Consider the following 19,849-nt stretch of genomic DNA (forward strand, 5'->3'; position numbering starts at 1 on the left):
GCATGCAAGGCAAGCACTCTACCACTGAGCCAACTTCCCAGCCCGACTCTCTTTCTTAATTACCATAAATTCTCTGTAATTCTGGTATCATAGATTTAAGCTTGTAATTTTGAGTTGTAGTGCAGTTGCTCTTCTGCAGAAAGCTTTAGGTGGGATGGGTTTCATGGTTTGTGAACTAAGTGGTTATGGGGAACATAACTCTTTGGAGAACTAGGTCCTCTGTATAGACGAGTTATTCTGGTTTTTTTCTTGTTAGCTTATTACTAAGTGGTATTGATGCACTTTTTTTTTTTTAAAGGATATTGATATTAAGAAAGTAAATGGAGTACCTCAGTATGCGTTCTTGCAATACTGCGATATCGCTAGTGTTTGCAAAGCTATTAAGAAGATGGATGGAGAATACCTTGGAAATAATCGCCTCAAGGTAAATGTATTTTTATGGTGCTGTTAAGATTTGCTTTGTTTTTAAGATCTGGAGATTTTGTGCCTTATCTGAATTTTTAAGGGTTAATAGTTTTAGATAACCACAAAGGAGACGCACTTCCTTGCATTTCATACCTTCAGACCAGTGCGACTGATACATACTTAGGCAGGCAGGTGGCACTCTTGTTTCGTTTTAGTCAGGTTGTTCTCACTTAAGATGTTGATTTGGGGAGTTTAGGGTGTGGCTCAGTAATACTGTTTATTAGCATATGTGAGGCTCTGGGTACCACACACACACACAGCTCAGTAGTACTGTGCATGTGTGAGGCTCTGGGTATAGACATACACATTGGTAATGGATAAGATAGTTGAATAGTAAGTCTACTAATAAATTTCTCTTTTTATATTCAGCTGGGTTTTGGAAAGAGCATGCCTACAAACTGTGTATGGCTAGATGGGCTTTCTTCAAATGTGTCAGATCAGTATTTAACACGACATTTCTGCCGATATGGGCCTGTGGTGAAGGTAGGTGGGGGGGGGCTGTCATGTGGTCTTTATTTGCTCTGACTCCCTTGGTGTTCTTTCCTTTCAGTCACAGTTTCTAGTGTTGCCTTTTTCCTTCCATTTAGTAACTTGTGTCGTATTTTGTCCATTCAGGCATTTGTGTCGAGACTGGATTTAGAAAAGTATTTTGAAGGGCTGGAAGTACATCTCTGTGGTAGTGTTTGCCTAGCATGCACACAACCTTGAGTTCAGTCCACGGCACTGTAGAAAGGAAACCGGAGGCAGGAAAGGAGGAAACTGTTTTGAACTAGCTGAGACTTTTGAAATTTATGAAACTGTTCCAAAGTTAAATAAAATGTTTTTTAGAGTTGTGTCCCCATCCCTATCCCCGTACCCCCCCCCCACTTCTAACTAGGTGGTGTCCTTTGAGCTTTTTTGCTCTACCACTTGAGCTTCAGCTCCACAGCTGGTGTTGTTTGGTAGTTAATTGGAGATAATGAGTCTTATGGACCCAACTGCCTAAGCTGACTTTGAATGGCAATCCTCATATCTCAGCCTTCTGAGTAACTTAGGATTACAGGCGTGAGTCACTCGCACCCATCTACATACTTACCTTCCCTCCCTCCCTCCCTCCCTTCCATTTTTTTCTTTTTCTGTCAGTTGTGGGGCCTGAACTCTGGGCCTGGGCGCTGTCCCTCAGCTCTTCAGCTCAAGGCTAGTGCTCTACCACTTGAGCCACAGCGTCACTTCCGGCTTTTTTCTTTTTGCTTATGTGGTGCTGAGGAATTGAACCCAGGGCCTCATGCATGCAAGGCAAGTGCTCTACCACTGAGCCACCTTCCCAGCCCCATGGAATCAATACTCTTAATAATTGATAGATTGAAATAAAATGGTAAAGATACTGTTAGATAAATAGGTACCATATGCTTTAGTGACTGAGGTCTGCCTGTTTGAATAAAGTTTAAACGTTCTCCCTTTTTCTCTTGGAATTGTTCTCTCAATTTTGTGTGTATATATGTATATATATACACACACACACTATATATATATATATATATATATATATATATATATATATATATATATATACACACACACACACACACACACACACACATATACACACACACATTTTTTTTTTTTTTTTTTTTTGGTCAGTCGTGGGCCTTGAACTCTGGGCCTGAGTGCTATCCCTCAGCTCTTCAGCTCAAGGCTAGTGTGCTACCACTTGAGTTACAGCGCCACTGCTGGTTTTCTGATGGTTTATTGGAGATAAGAGTTTCACAGACTTTTCCTTTTCCTGCCTGGACTGGCTTTGAGCAGAGATCCTCAGATCTCAGCCTCCTGAGTAGCTAGGATTACAGGTGTGAGCCACCAGTGCCCGGCTTCAATATTTTTTTTGGGGGGGGGTTGGTCGCAGGGCTTGAACTCTGGGCTTGGGCGCTGTCCCTGCGCTCTTCAGCTCAAGGTGAGCATTCTACAGCTTGAGCTACAGTGCCACTTCTCCCGGCTTCAATTTTGTGTATAATACAGATCACTTGACTTAATGGATGCAGTTATTTAATTGCCTATCAAGAATCCTGACATTTGTTTCCGTTTTCCATTTTACTTTTTATTTTTTTTTCTTTTTGTGCCCATCCTGGGGCTTGAATTCAGGGTGATGTCCCTGAGGATTTTTGGTTTTGTTTTGTTTTTTTCCCTCAAGGCTAGCACTCTGCTGCTTGAGTGACAGCTTCGTTTCTGGCTTTTTGCTGGTTGATTGGAGATAACAGTCTTACAGACTTTCCTGCCCAGCTGGCTTTGAACCTCTACCTTCAGATTTCAGCCTCCTTAATAGCTAGGATTACAGGTGTGAGTTGCTAGTGTTCAATATTTTTTTTTAAGTAGTACTGGGGTTTGAACTCAAGACCTGGAGCTTGCAAGGCTGGTTCTCTACCACCTGAGCCATGCCTGTACCCTTCTGTTTTTTTGTTATTTATTTTTATTACTACTACAATTATTTCTTTTTGAGAAAAGATTAAAAAAAAATTTAAAAAGGCCAGTGCTAGTGGCTCATGCCTATAATCCTAGCTACTCAGAAGTCTAAGATCTGAAGGTCTGCAGTTTGAAGCCAGCCCAGTCAGGAAAGTCTATGAGACTCTTAACTTCCAATAAACTACTAATTGAGCTGTGGCTGAAGTGGTAGAGCACTAACCTTGAGCAGAAAAGCTCAGGAACAGTACCCAAGCCCTGAGTTCAAACCAAGGACCAGCACCAAAAAAAAAAAAAATTAATTAAAATAAAAAGCCCACTTTGGCCTTGAACTTATTATTCTCCTGTTCCAGCCTCCAGAAAGCTGATGTTAACCTGACCTTCCCAGTCTTTGGATGGTGCTCTTAAATTACATTTGTCAGGATTTCTGTACAGTTTGAAACATTTCAAGTTAACAAAATTTAGTTTCTGTTAGTGTTTCATTTGAAGTAAATTGCTGTTTTCTGAGTGTTCAACAGGGATATAATGTGAAAATTTTTCAAGTTTGATAATACTTTTTCATAATTAAAATCTGAAATTTAGGTTACCTATTTCTTTCTTTCTTTTTTTGAGGTTGATTTTGCAAATCGGGAAAGTCAGCTGGCATTTTATCACTGCATGGAGAAGTCAGGCCAAGATATCAGAGACTTTTATGAAATGTTAACAGAAAGAAGGTATTGTTACTTCATTGTATATTAATTGTTTCCAGTACTGGGAATCAACCCAGTGCTTTGTGCATGCTAGACTAGCACTGTACCTATAAGCTAGATCCCCAGCCTAAGAAGATAATAAATTTTAAACACAGGTTTAATTTTGTGAATGCAGTTTTCATGTGGCTTACAAGGGTGTTAGGATACTGTTTTGATTTCTCATTGAATTCTCCTATAACTTGAAAGTGTTACTGTTTTCTCAGAGTTAGGTTCCATTAATTTCCAGGACAATTCAGTGGTTCTTTTATTTATCCCTGTCCAATGGCCTTTACCTCCTAAAGTGAGGAGGTTAAAATTTGTTAGGGCAATGTCACTATACAGGGGCTTAAACTCAAGTCTGTTTGGAGTTCTACCACTTAAACCACACATCTACTTCTGGCTTTTTGCTAGTTAATTGGGGATAAGGAGTGTTGTGGAATTTTCTGCCCTGACTAGTTTTGAATTGTGATCACACGTCTCACCCTCCTGAGTAGCTATGATTACAGGTATGAACCACTGGCACTCAACTTACTTTCTTTTTTTTTTTTTTTGTCAGTTGTGGGGCTTGAACTCTGGGCCTGGGCGCTGTCCTTCAGCTCTTCACCCAAGGCAAGCGCTCTACCACTTGAGCTACAGCGCCACTTCCGGTTTTCTGGTGGTTTATTGGAGATAGGAGTCTCCCGGTCTCTTCCTGCCCGGGCTGGCTTTGAACCGGGATCCTCAGATCTCAGCCTCCTGAGTAGCTAGGATTACAGGCGTGAGCCACCAGTGCCCGGCTTGGCACTCAACTTTCTATTTCAATTGTTGAGATTTAATTTCCAAAATTCTTTATAAAAATGGACTAGCCAAACATCAGTGCTCAGAGCTACATGGGGTTAGGAGCTCCGGAGAGCTGGTACAGTTTAACAAGTAATTAATTGACACCAGAGTTTAAAACATAGAACTCTCTGATCTCACACATCTAACGCTAGGTATAATCTGTGTTTGGCAGAGAGGAACGAAGGGGATCCTATGACTATAACCAAGATCGGACATATTACGAGAGTGTTCGGACTCCAGGTACATATCCCGAGGACTCCCGGAGGGACTACCCAGCCCGAGGAAGAGAATTTTATTCAGAGTGGGAAACATACCAAGGAGACTACTATGAGTCCCGCTACTACGATGATCCTCGAGAATACAGGGATTACAGAAGCGATCCCTATGAACAGGACATTCGGGAATATAGTTACAGGCAAAGAGAACGAGAGAGAGAGCGTGAAAGATTTGACTCTGAGCGGGACAGAGACCATGAGAGAAGGCCCATTGAGCGAAGTCAGAGTCCTGTGCACTTGCGACATCCACAGAGTCCTGGAGTATCTCCCTCGCAGTCAGAGAGGTTGCCGAGTGACTCAGAGAGGAGGCTGTATAGCCGGTCCTCAGAGCGGAGTGGCAGCTGCAGCTCACTCTCCCCCCCACGGTACGATAAACTGGACAAGTCTCGTTTGGAGCGCTATACAAAAAATGAAAAGACAGATAAAGAACGAATTTTCGATCCTGAGAGAATGGAAAGAGAGAGGCGCTTAACACGGAAGGAGAAAGTGGAAAAGGACAAACCTGACAAACAGAGACGAAAAGGAAAACTTCATTCCCCTAGTTCTCAGTCTTCAGAAACTGACCAGGAGAATGAGCGCGAACAGAGCCCTGAGAAGTCAAGGAGTTCTAGTAAACTGAGCAGAGAGAAAACTGACAAAGAAGGAGTGGGGAAAAACCGCCTGGAGCTCATGCCTTGTGTGGTTTTGACTCGAGTAAAAGAGAAAGAAGGGAAGGTCATTGACCACACTCCACTGGAAAAGCTGAAAGCCAGGCTTGATACCGACTCCGCCAAGTCTTCTGTCCTGGACCAGAAAGTTCAGGCCTCCCAGACAGAGCCTGCAAAATCTGACTCTAAAGCAGAACCTGCTAGAGGAAAAGTGGTGAGGGAAAAGGTGCTTAGCCACATGGAAGTAGCAGATAAGGAAGGCAGGCCTAAGCCCAGGAAGCCTCTCAGGCCAGAGCAGACCCCTGAGGGCCTGAGTGCTGTGGACCTAGAGAAGCTGGAAGCCAGGAAAAGGCGATTTGCAGATTCCAGTTTGAAAGCAGAAAGGCAAAAACCAGAAGTCAAGAAAAGCAGTCCTGACATGGAAGATGCTCGTGTACTTTTAAAAAAGCAAGCTGACTTGTCATCGAGAGATATCATCCTGCTGCGGGAGGGGGAGTCTGAAAGGAAGCCTGGGCGAAAAGAAATTCTTAAAAGAGAATCTAAAAAAATCAAACTGGACAGACTTAATACGGCTCCCAGCCCTAAAGACTGTCAGGAGCTTGCTAGTGTCTCTGTTGGGTCTGGCTCAAGGCCCAGCTCAGACCTGCAAGCAAGATTGGGAGAACCAGGGGGTGAATCTGTGGAAAATCAAGAATCTCAGTCAAAAAAAGTCACCCCCTCCAAACCACAGCTCAAACAGCTGCAGCTCTCAGATGATCAGGGACCGGAGAGAGAGGATGGCAGGAAAAACTGTTGCAGTCTTCGTGAAGAAACATCTGAACGCAAACCAGGCCAAGAGAAACCACATGTGGTAAATACTGAAGAAAAAATTGGCATTGACATTGATCACACACAGAGTTACCGCAAACAAATGGAGCAGAGTCGTAGAAAACAGCAGATGGAAATGGAAATGGCCAAATCTGAAAAGTTCGGCAGTCCTAAAAAAGACATTGACGAATATGAAAAGCGTAGCCTTGTTCACGAGGTGGGCAAACCCCCTCAGGATGTCACCGATGACTCACCCCCCAGCAAAAAGAAAAGGATGGATCATGTTGATTTTGATATCTGCACCAAAAGAGAGAGGAATTACAGAAGTTCACGCCAAGTCAGTGAGGATTCTGAAAGGACTGGCTGTTCTCCCAGCCTCCGCCATAGTTCCTTCCATGAAGATGATGACCCCCTCGGCTCTCCTAGGCCTACAGCAGTAAAAGGGTCTCCTAAAGCAGATGAAAAAGGTCTCCCCTATTCTAATGTAACAGTGAGAGAAGAGTCCTTAAAATTTAATCCTTATGACTCTAGCCGGAGAGAACAGATGGCAGACATGGCCAGAATAAAGCTGTCTGTCTTGAATTCTGAAGATGAGTTAAATCGTTGGGACTCTCAAATGAAACAAGATGCCAGCAGATTTGACGTGAGCTTCCCAAACAGCATCATTAAGAGAGATAGCCTGCGAAAGAGATGTGTGCGTGATCTGGAGCCTGGGGAGGTGCCTTCTGATTCGGACGAAGATGGTGAGCACAAATCCCACTCGCCCCGGGCTTCTGCAGTGTATGAGAATTCCCGGTTGTCTTTTTTATTGAGAGACAGAGAAGACAAACCACGTGATCGGGAAGAAAGACTTTCTGGTTCTTTAGAAAGGAACAAATTTTATTCTTTTGCACTGGATAAGACAATCACACCAGACACTAAAGCTTTGCTTGAACGAGCGAAATCTCTCTCTTCATCCCGAGAAGAAAATTGGTCTTTTCTGGACTGGGACTCCCGATTTGCTAATTTTCGAAACAACAAAGATAAAGAAAAGGTTGACTCTGCTCCAAGGCCTATTCCATCTTGGTACATGAAAAAGAAAAAGATCAGGACTGACTCAGAAGGGAAAATGGATGATAAAAAAGATGATCATAAGGAGGAAGAGCAGGAAAGACAGGAACTGTTTGCCTCTCGTTTTTTACACAGCTCCATCTTTGAACAGGACTCCAAGCGGCTGCAGCATCTGGAGAGGAAGGATGAAGACTCCGACCTCCCTCCTGGGAGGTCCTATGGGAGGCAGGTATCTGACGGACCACACACCACAAGCGAGTCAGTTCAGGAGCCGGTCGTTCTCTTCCACAGCAAATTCATGGAGCTCACAAGAATGCAACAGAAAGAAAAAGAAAAAGACCAAAAACCCAAAGAGGTTGAGAAGCAGGACAATACAGAGAACCATCCCAAGACCCCAGAATCTGCTGTGGAGAACAAAGAGTCGGAGCTGAAAACCCTACTCCCAGCCAGGCTTCCCAGTGTCCCAGCTGTAACTGCAGAAACAGCATCATCCATGCCAGAGAAGACCAGTGAGCGGGTAGCCGAGGCATCTCCAGTGCCTCTGGAAGAGAAGCCTGTGGAGCCAGCTGCTGTTCCCGAAGAGATAAAACCGGGAGCTGAGCTGGCACCTGTTTCTGGGGAACAGCTCGAACAGGTAGATGTGCCCCCACGAGCAGACAGTGGCCACGAGGCTCCCGCGGCACCTCTCACCGTGCAAGATAACTCACCTATGGACCCCCCGCCAAGTATGGACGCCAAGCCTCCCACTCCAGGGCCCTCACTTTCCCAGGTGGAAAGCAATGTGGATCCAGAGCCTGCGAGTCCCCAACTGCCTTCCAAACCGAGCCAGAAGACTGAGGACGCTGAAGAGCCGAAAGCAGAAAGGCTAGACATAACTTCAAGCATTGACCCTGGAATCAATCAGAAGGCTGAAGTTGCTCCTGAGGCTCAGCCTCAAGCTTCTGAGGATGCAGAGATTGATCCTCCCACTGCTGCAAAAGATAAGAAGCCAAACAAAAGTAAGCGCTCCAAGACGCCAGTTCAGGCAACTGCAGCAAGCATCGTGGAGAAGCCAGTCACGAGGAAGAGTGAGAGGATTGACCGGGAAAAGCTAAAACGGTCCAGTTCTCCGCGGGGAGAAGCACAGAAGCTTCTAGAACTGAAGATGGAGGCAGAGAAGATTACAAGGACTGCTTCTAAACACTCTTCTGGGGACACGGAGCACCCTGAACCAAGTCTTCCAGTCAGCCGAACGAGGCGTCGGAATGTCAGGAGTGTTTATGCAACTATGAGTGACCACGAAAGCCGCTCTCCAGCCAAAGAGCCCACAGAGCAGCTGAGAGTGACCAGGAAGAGATTAGAGAGAGAGCTTCAGGAGGCTGCTGTAGTTCCCGCCACCCCTCGGAGAGGACGGCCTCCAAAAACACGCCGGCGAGCCGAAGAGGATGACGAAGCTGAGACGAAAGAGCCTGCAGAAACACCCAGACCAGCTGAGGGGTGGAGGTCCCCGCGGGCTCAGAAAGCAGCTGGTGGCCAGCAAGGGAAAAGGGGGAGAAATGAGCCTAAAGTTGAAGCAGAGCGAGCAGAGGCTGCTGCTGAGGCGCGGCACCAGGTAAACGTGAAAGAGGGCAACACCAGATCCAAGGGGGATAAAGAGGAAGCAGGAAGTGACCCGAAACGAGACAGAAAGGAAATGGTCACCAACAAACATGTGCCTGACTTTGAAGCCATGGAAAAAAGGCCAGTCCCCGAAAAAAACTCCAAATCAAAGAGAGGAAGATCTCGAAATGCACGCGGTGCAGTGGACAGAGCTGCGCATCTGAGAAGTGTGGCAGTGGCCGCCAGTCCCAGTGTGGCCCTTGCAGGGGGGCCAGGGCAGGCAGTGGACAGGGAAGCTGGGATTGTGGCAATCTCCCCCGAGAAAAGCGAGAGTCCCCAAAAGGAGAGTCGTTCCTCATCCCAGTTGAAAACCACTCCAGTGGATCCCGACAGGGAATCGGGGAGAGAGGATCTGTCTGCCCCCCGGCTGTCTGCAGAGGTGGCTCAGTTGGCCAAGCAGATGGAGCTGGAACGGATGGAGTTGGAGCGGGCTGTGGAGAATATTGCAAAGCTTGCTGACACGGCCCCCCGGGGCACTTACAAGGCAGCAGCTATGGGAGCTGTGGGTCCTACTACGGAGGACAGGGACAAACCCGCCCCTCAGGCCAGTGAAACAGAACTGGCTGCGGCCATTGGTTCCATCATCAGTGACATCAGTGACTCCCCTGCCCCGCCCCCTTTCCCTGCGGACTCTCAAACAGATCTGCAGTCCCCAGGGGAAGCCACAGAGCCTGAGACCCACCAGGCCGTGTCTGGAATCGTAGAGGCTGCTTTGGAGTCTTCTAGACCTGCAGTCAGTGCCCCTGTCCCCTCAGCAGCTGCCAAGGAGGCTGGGGGGGATGGCAGTGACACCTCTCGCCTGCCCCGGCAGGCCAGAGGGTCCAGAGAAGGAGCAGTCGCTCTTGTCCGCAAAGACAAAGGGCGCCAAAAGACTACAAGGTCCCGGCGTAGACGGAATACAAATAAGAAGGCCAGCGCTGCAGCCGAGCCTCCCAGCGCTGCAGCCGACCCCCCTGCCACCGTAGAGACAGAGACTGACCAGGCTCAAGGCGAGAGCCCCACTGTGAGTGAGGAGACCACGATCCAACCCCCAGACTCACTGCAGGAAGACACACAGACTGAAAAGCCCCAAACTACCCCTCCTCAGGCCTGTGCTTCTGACCCGACCAAGACTCCACCCACAGAGGGTTTGCCTGAAGACAGCAATGCTGAAGAGAAGACGCCCCCCAAAGTGCCCACATCCCCGGCCCTCCCCTCCCTGTCCCAGCCAGTGCTGGCTGATGACGAGGCCCAGGCTAGGTTCAAGGTACATTCAATCATTGAAAGTGACCCTGTGACCCCACCCAGTGATTCGAGCCTACCCCTGCCCATACTTCCTTCTGTGACTGTAGCTAAGCTTGCTGCCCCTGTCCCCTCCGGGGCTGTCCCACACCAGAGCCCCCCAACGAAGCTAACAGAGTGGATCACAAGGCAGGAGGAGCCGCGGCCTCAGTCCACCCCGTCTCCAGCTCTTCCCCCAGACACAAAGGCCTCTGATGTGGATACCAGCTCCAGCACGCTGAGGAAGATCCTTATGGACCCTAAATACGTGTCTGCCACAGGCATCACGTCCACCAGCGTCACCACAGCTATCCCGGAGCCTGTGAGCGCCGCCCCTGCGCTGCACACGGCACTGCCCCCTCCAGTGGAAGCGAAGAAGCCTCCCGTAGAAGAAAGCCCCGTGGTTCCAGCCACGCAAGCTGCCGACACGCAGGCCTTGCAGCTCCCCGTGACCTCGGACAAGGAGAAGGTGGCTCCAGTCATCGCCCCCAAAATCACATCTGTTATTAGCCGGATGCCTGTCAGCATTGATTTGGAGAACTCACAGAAGATAACCTTGGCAAAACCAGCACCTCAGACCCTGACAGGCCTGGTGAGTGCCCTGACGGGCCTGGTCAATGTCTCCCTGGTCCCTGTGAACGCCCTCAAGGGCCCTGTGAAGGGCTCCGTGGCCACGCTGAAGGGGCTGGTGAGCACCCCTGCGGGGCCTGTGAATGTCCTCAAGGGGCCCGTGAATGTCCTCACCGGGCCTGTGAACGTCCTCACCACGCCGGTGAACGCCACGGTGGGCACGGTGAACACTGCCGCGGGGGCAGCGACAGTCACCGCTGCCACGGTTGCCTCTGGGGGCGTGACAGCCGCAACGGGCACGACCACTGTGACCACCGTGACGACCATGACAGGTGCCGCCGCCGCCACCCCCGCCACCCCGGTGGCGAAAAGCAAGCAGAGGTCAGGCAGCAGCGAGAACAACCGCTTCCACCCCGGGGCCATGTCTGTGATCGATGACCGGCCCGCAGACACGGGCTCCGGGCCGGGGCTGCGTGTGAACACTTCAGAAGGGGTTGTGTTGCTGAGTTACTCCGGGCAGAAGACTGAGGGCCCACAGAGAATCAGCGCCAAGATCAGCCAGATCCCTGCAGCCAGTGCCGTGGATATTGAATTCCAGCAGTCCGTGTCCAAGTCCCAGGCGAAGGCCGATGGTGTCTCACCTTCGCAGCCCACGCCCAAAGGCCCTCAGGCCCCTTCTGGCTTTGCCAACGTGGCCACCCATTCCACCCTGGTGTTGACGGCGCAGACCTACAACGCGTCTCCTGTCATTTCGTCCGTGAAGGCCGACCGTCCGGCCCTGGAGAAGCCGGAGCCCATTCACCTCTCTGTGTCCACGCCCGTTACCCAGGGCGGCACAGTGAAGGTCCTCACGCAGGGCCTCAACACGCCCCCGGTGCTGGTGCACAACCAGCTGCTCCTCACCCCGAGCATAGTCACCGCCAACAAGAAGCTCGCCGACCCCGTCACGCTCAAGATCGAGACCAAGGTCCTTCAGCCGGCTAACCTGGGCTCCACGCTCGCCCCCCACCCCCCCCCAGCTCTGCCCAGCAAGCTCCCGACGGAAGTGAACCATGTCACCTCAGGCCCTAGCACCCCGGCAGAGCGGGCGGTCTCCCACTTGGCAGCCACCAAGCCAGAGGCCCACTCTCCTCGACCCAGCGGGCCCACGCCGTCCTTCCCGAGGGCATGCCACCCCAGCAGCACCGCGTCCACCGCGCTCTCCACCAACGCCACGGTCATGCTGGCCGCAGGAATCCCCGTGCCTCAGTTTATCTCCAGCATCCACCCTGAGCAGTCCGTCATCATGCCGCCCCACAGTATCACCCAGACTGTGTCCCTTGGCCACTTGTCCCAGGGCGAGGTGAGAATGAACACACCCACATTGCCTAGCATCACCTACAGCATCCGCCCAGAGACCCTCCACCCGCCTCGAGCCCCCCTGCAGCCCCAGCAGATAGAGGTCAGGGCCCCGCCCCGGGCTGGCACACCCCAGCCGGCCCCTGCCAGCGTTCCCGCCCTGGCCTCCCAACACCCACCTGAGGAGGAGGTGCACTACCTCCCCGTCGCCCGAGCCGCAGCCCCCGTGCAGTCCGAGGTGCTGGTCATGCAGTCTGAGTACCGCCTGCACCCATACACCGTGCCCCGCGACGTGAGGATCATGGTGCACCCACACGTGACTGCGGTCAGCGAGCAGCCCAGGGCCACCGAGGGCGTGGTGAAGGTGCCACCTACCAGCAAGGCCCCCCAGCAGCCAGCCAAGGAAGCTGCCAAGACATCAGATGCCAAAGCAGCCCCGGCCCCCACCTCAGCTCCTCATGGCGAGGCCCGCATCCTCACCGTCACCCCCAGCAACCAGCTCCAGGGGCTGCCTCTCACCCCACCGGTGGTTGTGACCCATGGGGTGCAGATCGTGCACTCCAGCGGAGAGCTCTTCCAAGAATACCGGTACGGCGACATCCGCACCTACCACGCTCCAGCCCAGCTCTCCCACACCCAGTTTCCCGTGGCCTCCTCCATCGGCCTGCCCTCCCGGACCAAGACTCCGGCCCAGGTGAGCAAGGCAGTCTCAACTTCCTCTGTGCGTGCACTCGGGCATCCCCCACGGCATTGAGGTGGAGATATCAGGAGGTCAAGATGGTGGGCGAGGTGCGGGCGAGCCACACAGGCCCTCCAAAGGGGCTTCCTATCCGCAGTGGTGGTCGCGTGTGAGAGGGTCAGATCGTGACAGAGCGAGCTTTGGCTGTGGGGAGGAGCTTCGTGGGAGTGCCTGGCCCGGTGGATCCTGCCTGTGGAGTCAAGAGGGAGGTAGTAGGCAAGCAGTTGGCCAGAAGCCGCGCTGCTGGCTCACGCTCGCTCCCTCCCGGGCACACACAGGAGCCTTTTCCCGGGTCCCGAGGGGGGGTTCTTGGTTGGGTTGGTGGCAGGGCTTGTGTGTAGCTGACACTGACTGTCCCTCTCTGCCTTCCCACCTCTAGGGACCCCCGGAAGGTGAGCCCTTGCAATCCATACCTTCCGCACAGCCTGCCTCACCCATGTCATCAGCACAGCCTGTCCCGCCTCTGCCCTCCTGCCAGCCCGCGCCACTCAGCCAGCCTGGCCAGCCACCCAGCAGCAAGAAGCCGCAGGTCTCCCAGGAGGCAAAGGGGACCCAGACTGGAGGAGCAGAGCAGCCTCGCCTCCCGGCTGTCCCTGCAAGCAGGCCTTCAGAGCCCCACGCTCCGCTTCAGCGGGCCCAGGCGGAAACAGGCCCGGCGTCTCACCTTTCCCCTGTGTCTGTCACCATGAAGCCTGACCTCCCGGCCCTGCCCCCCCAGGCTGCCCCAAAGCAGCCGCTGTTTATCCCCACAACTTCAGGCCCCAGCACCCCACCAGGACTGGCTCTGCCGCACGCTGAAACCCAGCCAGCCCCTAGCCAAGATTCTTCTCCGCACCTAACTTCCCAGAGACCTGTGGACATGGTCCAGCTTCTGAAGGTAAGTGTGGCCGCCGCTGCCCTACCACCCTTAGTCTGCAGCCTGGGTCCGGCGCTGTCCAGTGTGGCCACCGGCTCACTTGTGCGCTCTTTTCCCTTGAGCAGAAGTATCCCATTGTGTGGCAGGGCTTGCTGGCCCTCAAGAACGACACAGCTGCTGTGCAGCTCCACTTTGTCTCTGGCAACAACGTCCTGGCCCATCGCTCGCTGCCCCTCTCCGAAGGAGGCCCCCCGCTGAGGATTGCCCAGAGGATGCGGCTGGAGGCATCACAGCTAGAAGGGGTTGCTCGAAGGATGACAGTAAGATGCGGGGCCCCAGGGAAACACTACTCCCTTCTCCCCCCCACTGCCACCCTGTCTCCTGACATTTCTCCAAGTGGATAATAACAGACATTTCTCTACCTTGGGGGTGGGGGTGGGATACTTGGAGACGCCAAGCAAGGCCATTTGCTTTGAGCAGTTAGGTGAGCTTATGACACCATATCCTAGATGAAGGGTGCGGCGGACTTGACACTGGGTTGGACATGTGCTCCTGTTTGGCTAGGAGACCCCTGACCACTGGCCTCTGTCCCAGGTGGAGACAGATTACTGTCTACTGCTAGCGCTGCCCTGTGGTCGTGACCAAGAGGACGTGGTGAGCCAGACAGAGTCCCTCAAGGCTGCCTTCATCACCTACCTGCAAGCCAAGCAGGCAGCAGGGATCATCAACGTTCCCAACCCTGGCTCCAATCAGGTTGGTCCTCTGGGCCTGTGGCCCCTCACCCCAGGTGTGTGTTCAGAGGGAGGCGTGGTCTTGGCCTGCCAGGCTAAGCTCTCAGGAGGTGAGGGAGGGGCCTGTGCCTGAGAGAAGCCAGAGAACTGACAGGACTGTCCGGAGCTTGCTGCGGAAGTGATAGCAGGAGCCAGGTGCCTGGGAATAATAAGATTGCAGGCACCGGCTGGGTTCCGCCTGTGGGGATCGTGATCCAGGGTGGGCAGCTGGTCTGGCTTGCCCTGGTGCTCTGCCTCTCTAGGACTTGTCAGACCCACGTGGAGTTGGGGAGGGTGATGTGAAGACCAAGAGTCCCACTCTTTTCTCCTTCTCCAGCCTGCTTACGTGCTGCAGATCTTCCCACCATGTGAGTTCTCTGAGAGTCACCTGTCCCGCCTGGCTCCTGACCTCCTTGCCAGCATCTCCAACATCTCCCCCCACCTGATGATTGTCATCGCTTCCGTGTGAGGCATTGAGTGGTCATCACCCGAGGTATCTTCCCGAGGCCCTGCTGCAGAAAATGCACCCAACACCGGACAGGACAGCCCAGCAGGCGAGGGGAAGCTGCTGATGGGGACAGACTGCTGCCGGACGCCGGCTTCCTGCACTCGCCCACCACTCAGCTCCAAGGGACAGACCTCTGGGCGGAGGTGCTGCTACTTTGTATGTTTACACGACACTTTCACCCAGGACAGACCACCGATGGATGGACAGACTTGCAGACTCCTAGGGGCTGGGTTTCTGTCTCCTCTTTTGGGAGAAAAGGAACAGAGCAATGGAACGAATTTTTTTTTTTTTGTTTTTGTTTTGGGCTTTTTGGGGGTTTTTTTTTTGTTTTTTGTTTTTTTTTTTAAAGAAACAAGAGAACTGCCTTTGCACTAAATTAGTGACTTGGATTTTTTTGCACAGTGAAGATAGGCTGTGACACTGGACACTTGGTGTACATGAACACACATCACGGACTTTTAATGCTGGAACCTTGGGGGTCAAGGAACATTTCATTGGGATTTTTTTGCCCCGCCTCCTCCCCTCCCTGCTCATTGGATGTATCACCTTTCCTAATTCTCCTGCCGCCACCACCTTTGACTCACGAGGATGTACAGTTTACAATCAAACGAGCAAACAGAAGGATTTCCTTTCTTGGTGGGACATGCAGAACTTGGGGTGTGTATATATAAATATATAATATATATAAATATATATAATACTGACTTAAAAATCAATTTCCCCGACATACATTTTTTTTAATCTGTGCCAAAAATGTGTTTTCAAAGAAAATCTTATTTTCATACTCAGACTTTGTACCGTCACTCATTGTCTCAGTGCGCTTCACCGCAGCCCGGGTCTTCCTGCCACGTGGAAGTGTCTGTCACCCAGCATCTGTACAGGACCGGCCAGTCCCTCCTCCTGCGACCCGGACCGCACCCAGACCTCCTAACACTATTAATTTATGAAACTGTTTTCCTCAGCGCAGTTTTGTTTTGTGTGTCCATTGGATTACAAACTTTATTAAAAAATACAAAACACCTCAAGTGTGAATGAGTGTGATCGTGGCCGGAGTGGGAACAGCAGGGTCCCTGGCTTAAAATAGAAACATAGCCCTCACCCAGCTTTGCTTTCTTTGCCCTGCCCCAAATCTGTAAACAGGGGCCTCCTCCCCAAAGAGCATTTTACCAATACACAAGGATTTGGTCATGAGTGCTGAACTCAGGAAATAGTTTTCATTGTAGCAGCGTGGGTACCGGTGACATTTCTGTCCTTGCTGGTCCCCAGGCAATGTGGAAGGCACTTCAGGCAGGTCTCAATACAGAAACACATGCACACACCCAGCAAACTTGGAGCCTAAGGGTTCGTTCCCTTCCTTTGTCTGCTAGTAGGGTGCCAGTGGTTCCCATGTAGACAGGAGGGTGGAGGGGGCTCGGTCTAGGTTCCCTTGCAGTTCAGTTGTGAAACCAGGATTCAGGAACATCTTCACTGCGCTTAGCGGGGCAAAAACAGGCCTGCACACTTTTACCTGTGAAAGAAGGGTCCCAGCTGCTAGGACAAGCTGTGGGGAGGAGGTAGAGGCAGGAACTCCAGGCTTGGGGGGGGGAGGGGGCCGGGGAACAGCCCACCAAAAACTCCACTTTGCTCCTTTGGTCCCTCCAGGACAGCCTGGTGATGGGTTCAGAATCCACCAGGGCAAGTAAATGCTTCTAAAAGACTACTGGCAGCACCTGAGCTGGCGGCTCACATCTGTAACCTCATCTACTTAGGAGGCTGACAGGTGAAGACAGTGGTTCTAAACCAGGCTGGGTAGAAAAGTCTTGTGAGACTCTTGTCCAATTAACCACTGAAAAACTCTTGTGGTAGAGCATTAGCCTTGAATGAAAAAGCCAAGGGAGCTTGTGAGGCCCTGAGTTCAAGTCCCATTTTGGGCACGTGTATGTACACTTGCATGCACACACACACACACACACACACACACACACACACGGCATTGGCTTGGCCTCTGCTCGAGCAGGGTGGCTGGTGAACTAAGCACAAAGCACTAAGCACTGCTCCGGGTGGCGTGTTGGGGTTGGGCCTGGCATAAACCCAGAAGTGACCAAAGAGGGTAAAGCCACTGAGACCTTGAGGCTGGGTTCTTGGGGCAGCCAGCAGCAGGGAGGGGTGCAGGTTACAACACTGCTGAAGAGAGCACAGGCTTGGGGTACTAGGACTAGGTTCTTCCCACACCCCAACCTGGGCCACATTTGGATCCCGGGGCCCCAGTCCCATTCTGCAGGAGGAACAGACAGCAGGGCTTCCCTAGGTTGGCTCCAGGGTGGTGCAGCCCTTCTGTGGCTCCGGCCGGCAACCCTCCCACCCCCCACAGGGACCTAAAAGCAGCATTAGAAAATAATCAAATTTATTCTCTAGGGAAGGGGGGGCGGGGCACCCATCTCAGTTTGAGGGGGCCATCCATCCTTAAATAAACTCAGGAGAAGGGCTACCGGCTCACTCAGCAGGTGGTGGGCATTCAGAAGCTGCAGGTGGGGTCTCTGCCAGTGCGGGCTGGCCCTCGGCCCCATCCCGAGGGCGGAAGACCAGGTCCCCGGCCTGCAACACCTGCCCGGCCGGCCAGGTGCTGCCTGGCCCGTACTGCTGGTAGAAGTCCGCATCGGTCTGGAACATGACCAGTGCCTGGGCCGTGTGGATCCGAACATGCTGAGCCAGGCTGTTGGCATCCAGAAATTTGTCCCCACAGGAGTCACAGGCATAGAGGATGTGGGTGTTGGGGTCTGTGGAGGTGAGGCTGCAGTAAGTGTGGGAAAGGCTCTGGGTCCACCAGCGTCCGCACCCTGGGTGCCCTTCTCACCTTCCTCCTGCACTTGCTTCACCGCCTTGCTGATCTCCGCTTTAAGTACTTCCGTCTCGTCAGCCGTCACTGCGGCCCCCACTGGCACCACTGAGGGCAGAGTCAGCAGGGCCTGAGGCAGCAGCCACAGGCAGGCGCGCCCACCCGCCCTCCGCTGCACCTGCGGTCCGCCGCCTCGGGCCCCCTCCTGCCAGCAGCCCACACCTGTGAGCTGAGTGACGGCGGTTGCAGCCAGTGCCTCCGTGGCCAGCGTGACCATGTCATCCACAGTGACCACGCTGACCTCGCCACCCTCTTCTGGCTCCAGGATTTTGATGCCCGCCTTGCCCTGGTGCACCGTCTTCACATGGGAGCGCAGGTTGTCCACGCGGTTGAACCCTCGGCCGCACTTGTCACAGAGGTAAGGCTTCTCTCCTGCCTCGGGGAGGGGCATTGGGGGGCTGTGGGAAGCCTCTACCCTGCACAGCCCCAGCGCCCCAGCTTTCCCGCAAGATACCAGGGCAGACACCAGGGCAGCCAGATGCTCCTGAAGCTCAGAGGCCCTGGCCTGGTCTGAATCCAACTGCTCCCAAGGGTCCTGTGACGAAGGGCCAGCACCTAATGCTCACCAGTGTGGATGATGATGTGCTTGGACAGGTCTCCCACGTTCACAAAGGCCTTGCTGCACACGCTGCATTTGTGCGGGCGGATGTTATCATGATGCCGGATGTGATTGGCCAACTGGCTGGACTGGACAAATCTGCAAGACAAGGGTTCACGCTGGTTGGCCTAGTGGGGAGCAGGGACTGGGCCCCTGGCGCCAGGGTTAGGGGAGCAGGGTAGGGAGCACCTCTTGCCGCAGCGCTCGCAGACGTAGGGCTTCTCCCCTGTGTGCTGACGCACGTGGGCAATGAGAGAGCTGGCCTGGGTGAAGGCTTTGCCACAGATGACGCACTGGCACGGCTTCTCTCCTGGGGAGGAGCAGGGGAGTGTGTTGGCGCCCGCCTCTGCCCCTCTCGCTCGCTCCCCCCCTTGTCTCTGGCCACCCACCAGTGTGGATCCGGACATGCCGCTGCAGCGCGCCGGGGTCTGCGAACTGCCGCTGGCAGTGGATGCACACATACGGCTTCTCCCCGCTGTGGATCCGCAAGTGCCGCTTGAGGTTCCCTGTGGCCAGGCGAGAATAAGGGTGTGGTGGGGGCGAGGGCGTGGCAAGGGTGGTGAGAACTCGGGTGAGGGAGTGGCTGGAGGAGAGGGAGGTGCGGTGAGGGCTGGCTGGGGGAGAGGGAGGGCGTGGTGGGGGAGAATGGTTGAGTGTCTGCACCGGTGTGTAGAGGGAAGGATGTGGGGGGGTGGGCTGGGGTGTGGTGGGGGCGAGGCGTGGAGAGAATGATGAGCGTTCTGGTGGGAGCCAGAGCAGACCAGTGCAAGGTAAGGTGAGCGTGGAGGTGGGGGTTCGCGGGGGTAGGGCGAGGCGTAGGAGTGGGGCCTACCTGAGGTGGTGAACTGCTTCCCGCACTCCCGGCACTTGAGGGGCCCGTCGGCGATGTGGATCTTCAGGTGTGCCTTGAGGTTCCCCACCTGCGCCAGGTAGGGGCTCAGAGCGTGGCCTTGGACTCCTGGCCCCTCCCACCGATGATGCCAATCGGGAATGGGGCTGGGCACCACCTCTGCCCAGGACCACCCACGGCTCTCCCGCCCTTGTCCCCCCCCCCCTTGCTGCCGAGGCCTGGCCTGCAGGCCTCGGGGAGGCACGGACACGCGCGCACCCCGCACCTGGTTGAACTTCTTGTCGCAGTGCGGGCACTTGTGCTCCTTGTCCGTGTCGTGCGTTTCCAGGTGGCGCATCTTGGACGTGGGATCGGAGAAGGAGCGGCCGCAGTAGTCGCACTGGTACGGCTTCTCCCCGCTGTGCACCAGCTGGTGGCGCTTGAGGTTGCCGGACGTGGTGAAGAGCTTGCCGCAGTCGCCGCAGCGGTAGCGGGCCTCGCCCGAGTGCCGCTTCTTGTGCAGGTTCAGCAGGCTGATGAGCCGGTAGCTCTTGCCGCACTCCTCGCAGCCGTAGGGCTTCAGGGGGCTGCGGGGACGAGGGCGGCAGGGGCTTGCGGGTGGGCGGCGGCAGGGGGGCCCGGGG

General features: G+C 53.6%; 2 protein-coding genes across 2 annotated transcripts in view; one reads left to right on the plus strand and one right to left on the minus strand.

Moving 5' to 3' along the window:
* Spen (spen family transcriptional repressor) overlaps positions 1 to 16,747 on the plus strand; it is a 109,128-nt gene extending 92,381 nt beyond the window's left edge. The window contains exons 9-16 of the mRNA XM_013022225.1: positions 299 to 424; positions 835 to 948; positions 3,511 to 3,611; positions 4,618 to 12,724; positions 13,149 to 13,646; positions 13,751 to 13,945; positions 14,220 to 14,378; positions 14,733 to 16,747. Coding sequence (XP_012877679.1) covers positions 299 to 424; positions 835 to 948; positions 3,511 to 3,611; positions 4,618 to 12,724; positions 13,149 to 13,646; positions 13,751 to 13,945; positions 14,220 to 14,378; positions 14,733 to 14,864 — 9,432 coding nt within the window. The 3' untranslated portion in view covers positions 14,865 to 16,747. The remainder of the gene's footprint in view (positions 1 to 298; positions 425 to 834; positions 949 to 3,510; positions 3,612 to 4,617; positions 12,725 to 13,148; positions 13,647 to 13,750; positions 13,946 to 14,219; positions 14,379 to 14,732) is intronic.
* Positions 16,748 to 16,902: 155 nt separating this feature from the next.
* Positions 16,903 to 19,849, minus strand: part of Zbtb17 (zinc finger and BTB domain containing 17) — a 22,152-nt gene continuing 19,205 nt past the window's right edge. Inside the window, exons 8-15 of the mRNA XM_013022226.1 lie at positions 19,492 to 19,816; positions 19,209 to 19,296; positions 18,766 to 18,882; positions 18,566 to 18,686; positions 18,345 to 18,475; positions 17,941 to 18,150; positions 17,737 to 17,826; positions 16,903 to 17,659 (exon numbers count right to left, since the gene is read on the minus strand). Coding sequence (XP_012877680.1) covers positions 17,376 to 17,659; positions 17,737 to 17,826; positions 17,941 to 18,150; positions 18,345 to 18,475; positions 18,566 to 18,686; positions 18,766 to 18,882; positions 19,209 to 19,296; positions 19,492 to 19,816 — 1,366 coding nt within the window. The 3' untranslated portion in view covers positions 16,903 to 17,375. The remainder of the gene's footprint in view (positions 17,660 to 17,736; positions 17,827 to 17,940; positions 18,151 to 18,344; positions 18,476 to 18,565; positions 18,687 to 18,765; positions 18,883 to 19,208; positions 19,297 to 19,491; positions 19,817 to 19,849) is intronic.

This window comes from Dipodomys ordii, unplaced genomic scaffold (assembly GCF_000151885.1).
Source record: "Dipodomys ordii isolate 6190 unplaced genomic scaffold, Dord_2.0 Scaffold61, whole genome shotgun sequence".
NCBI classification, from domain to species: domain Eukaryota; kingdom Metazoa; phylum Chordata; class Mammalia; order Rodentia; family Heteromyidae; genus Dipodomys; species Dipodomys ordii.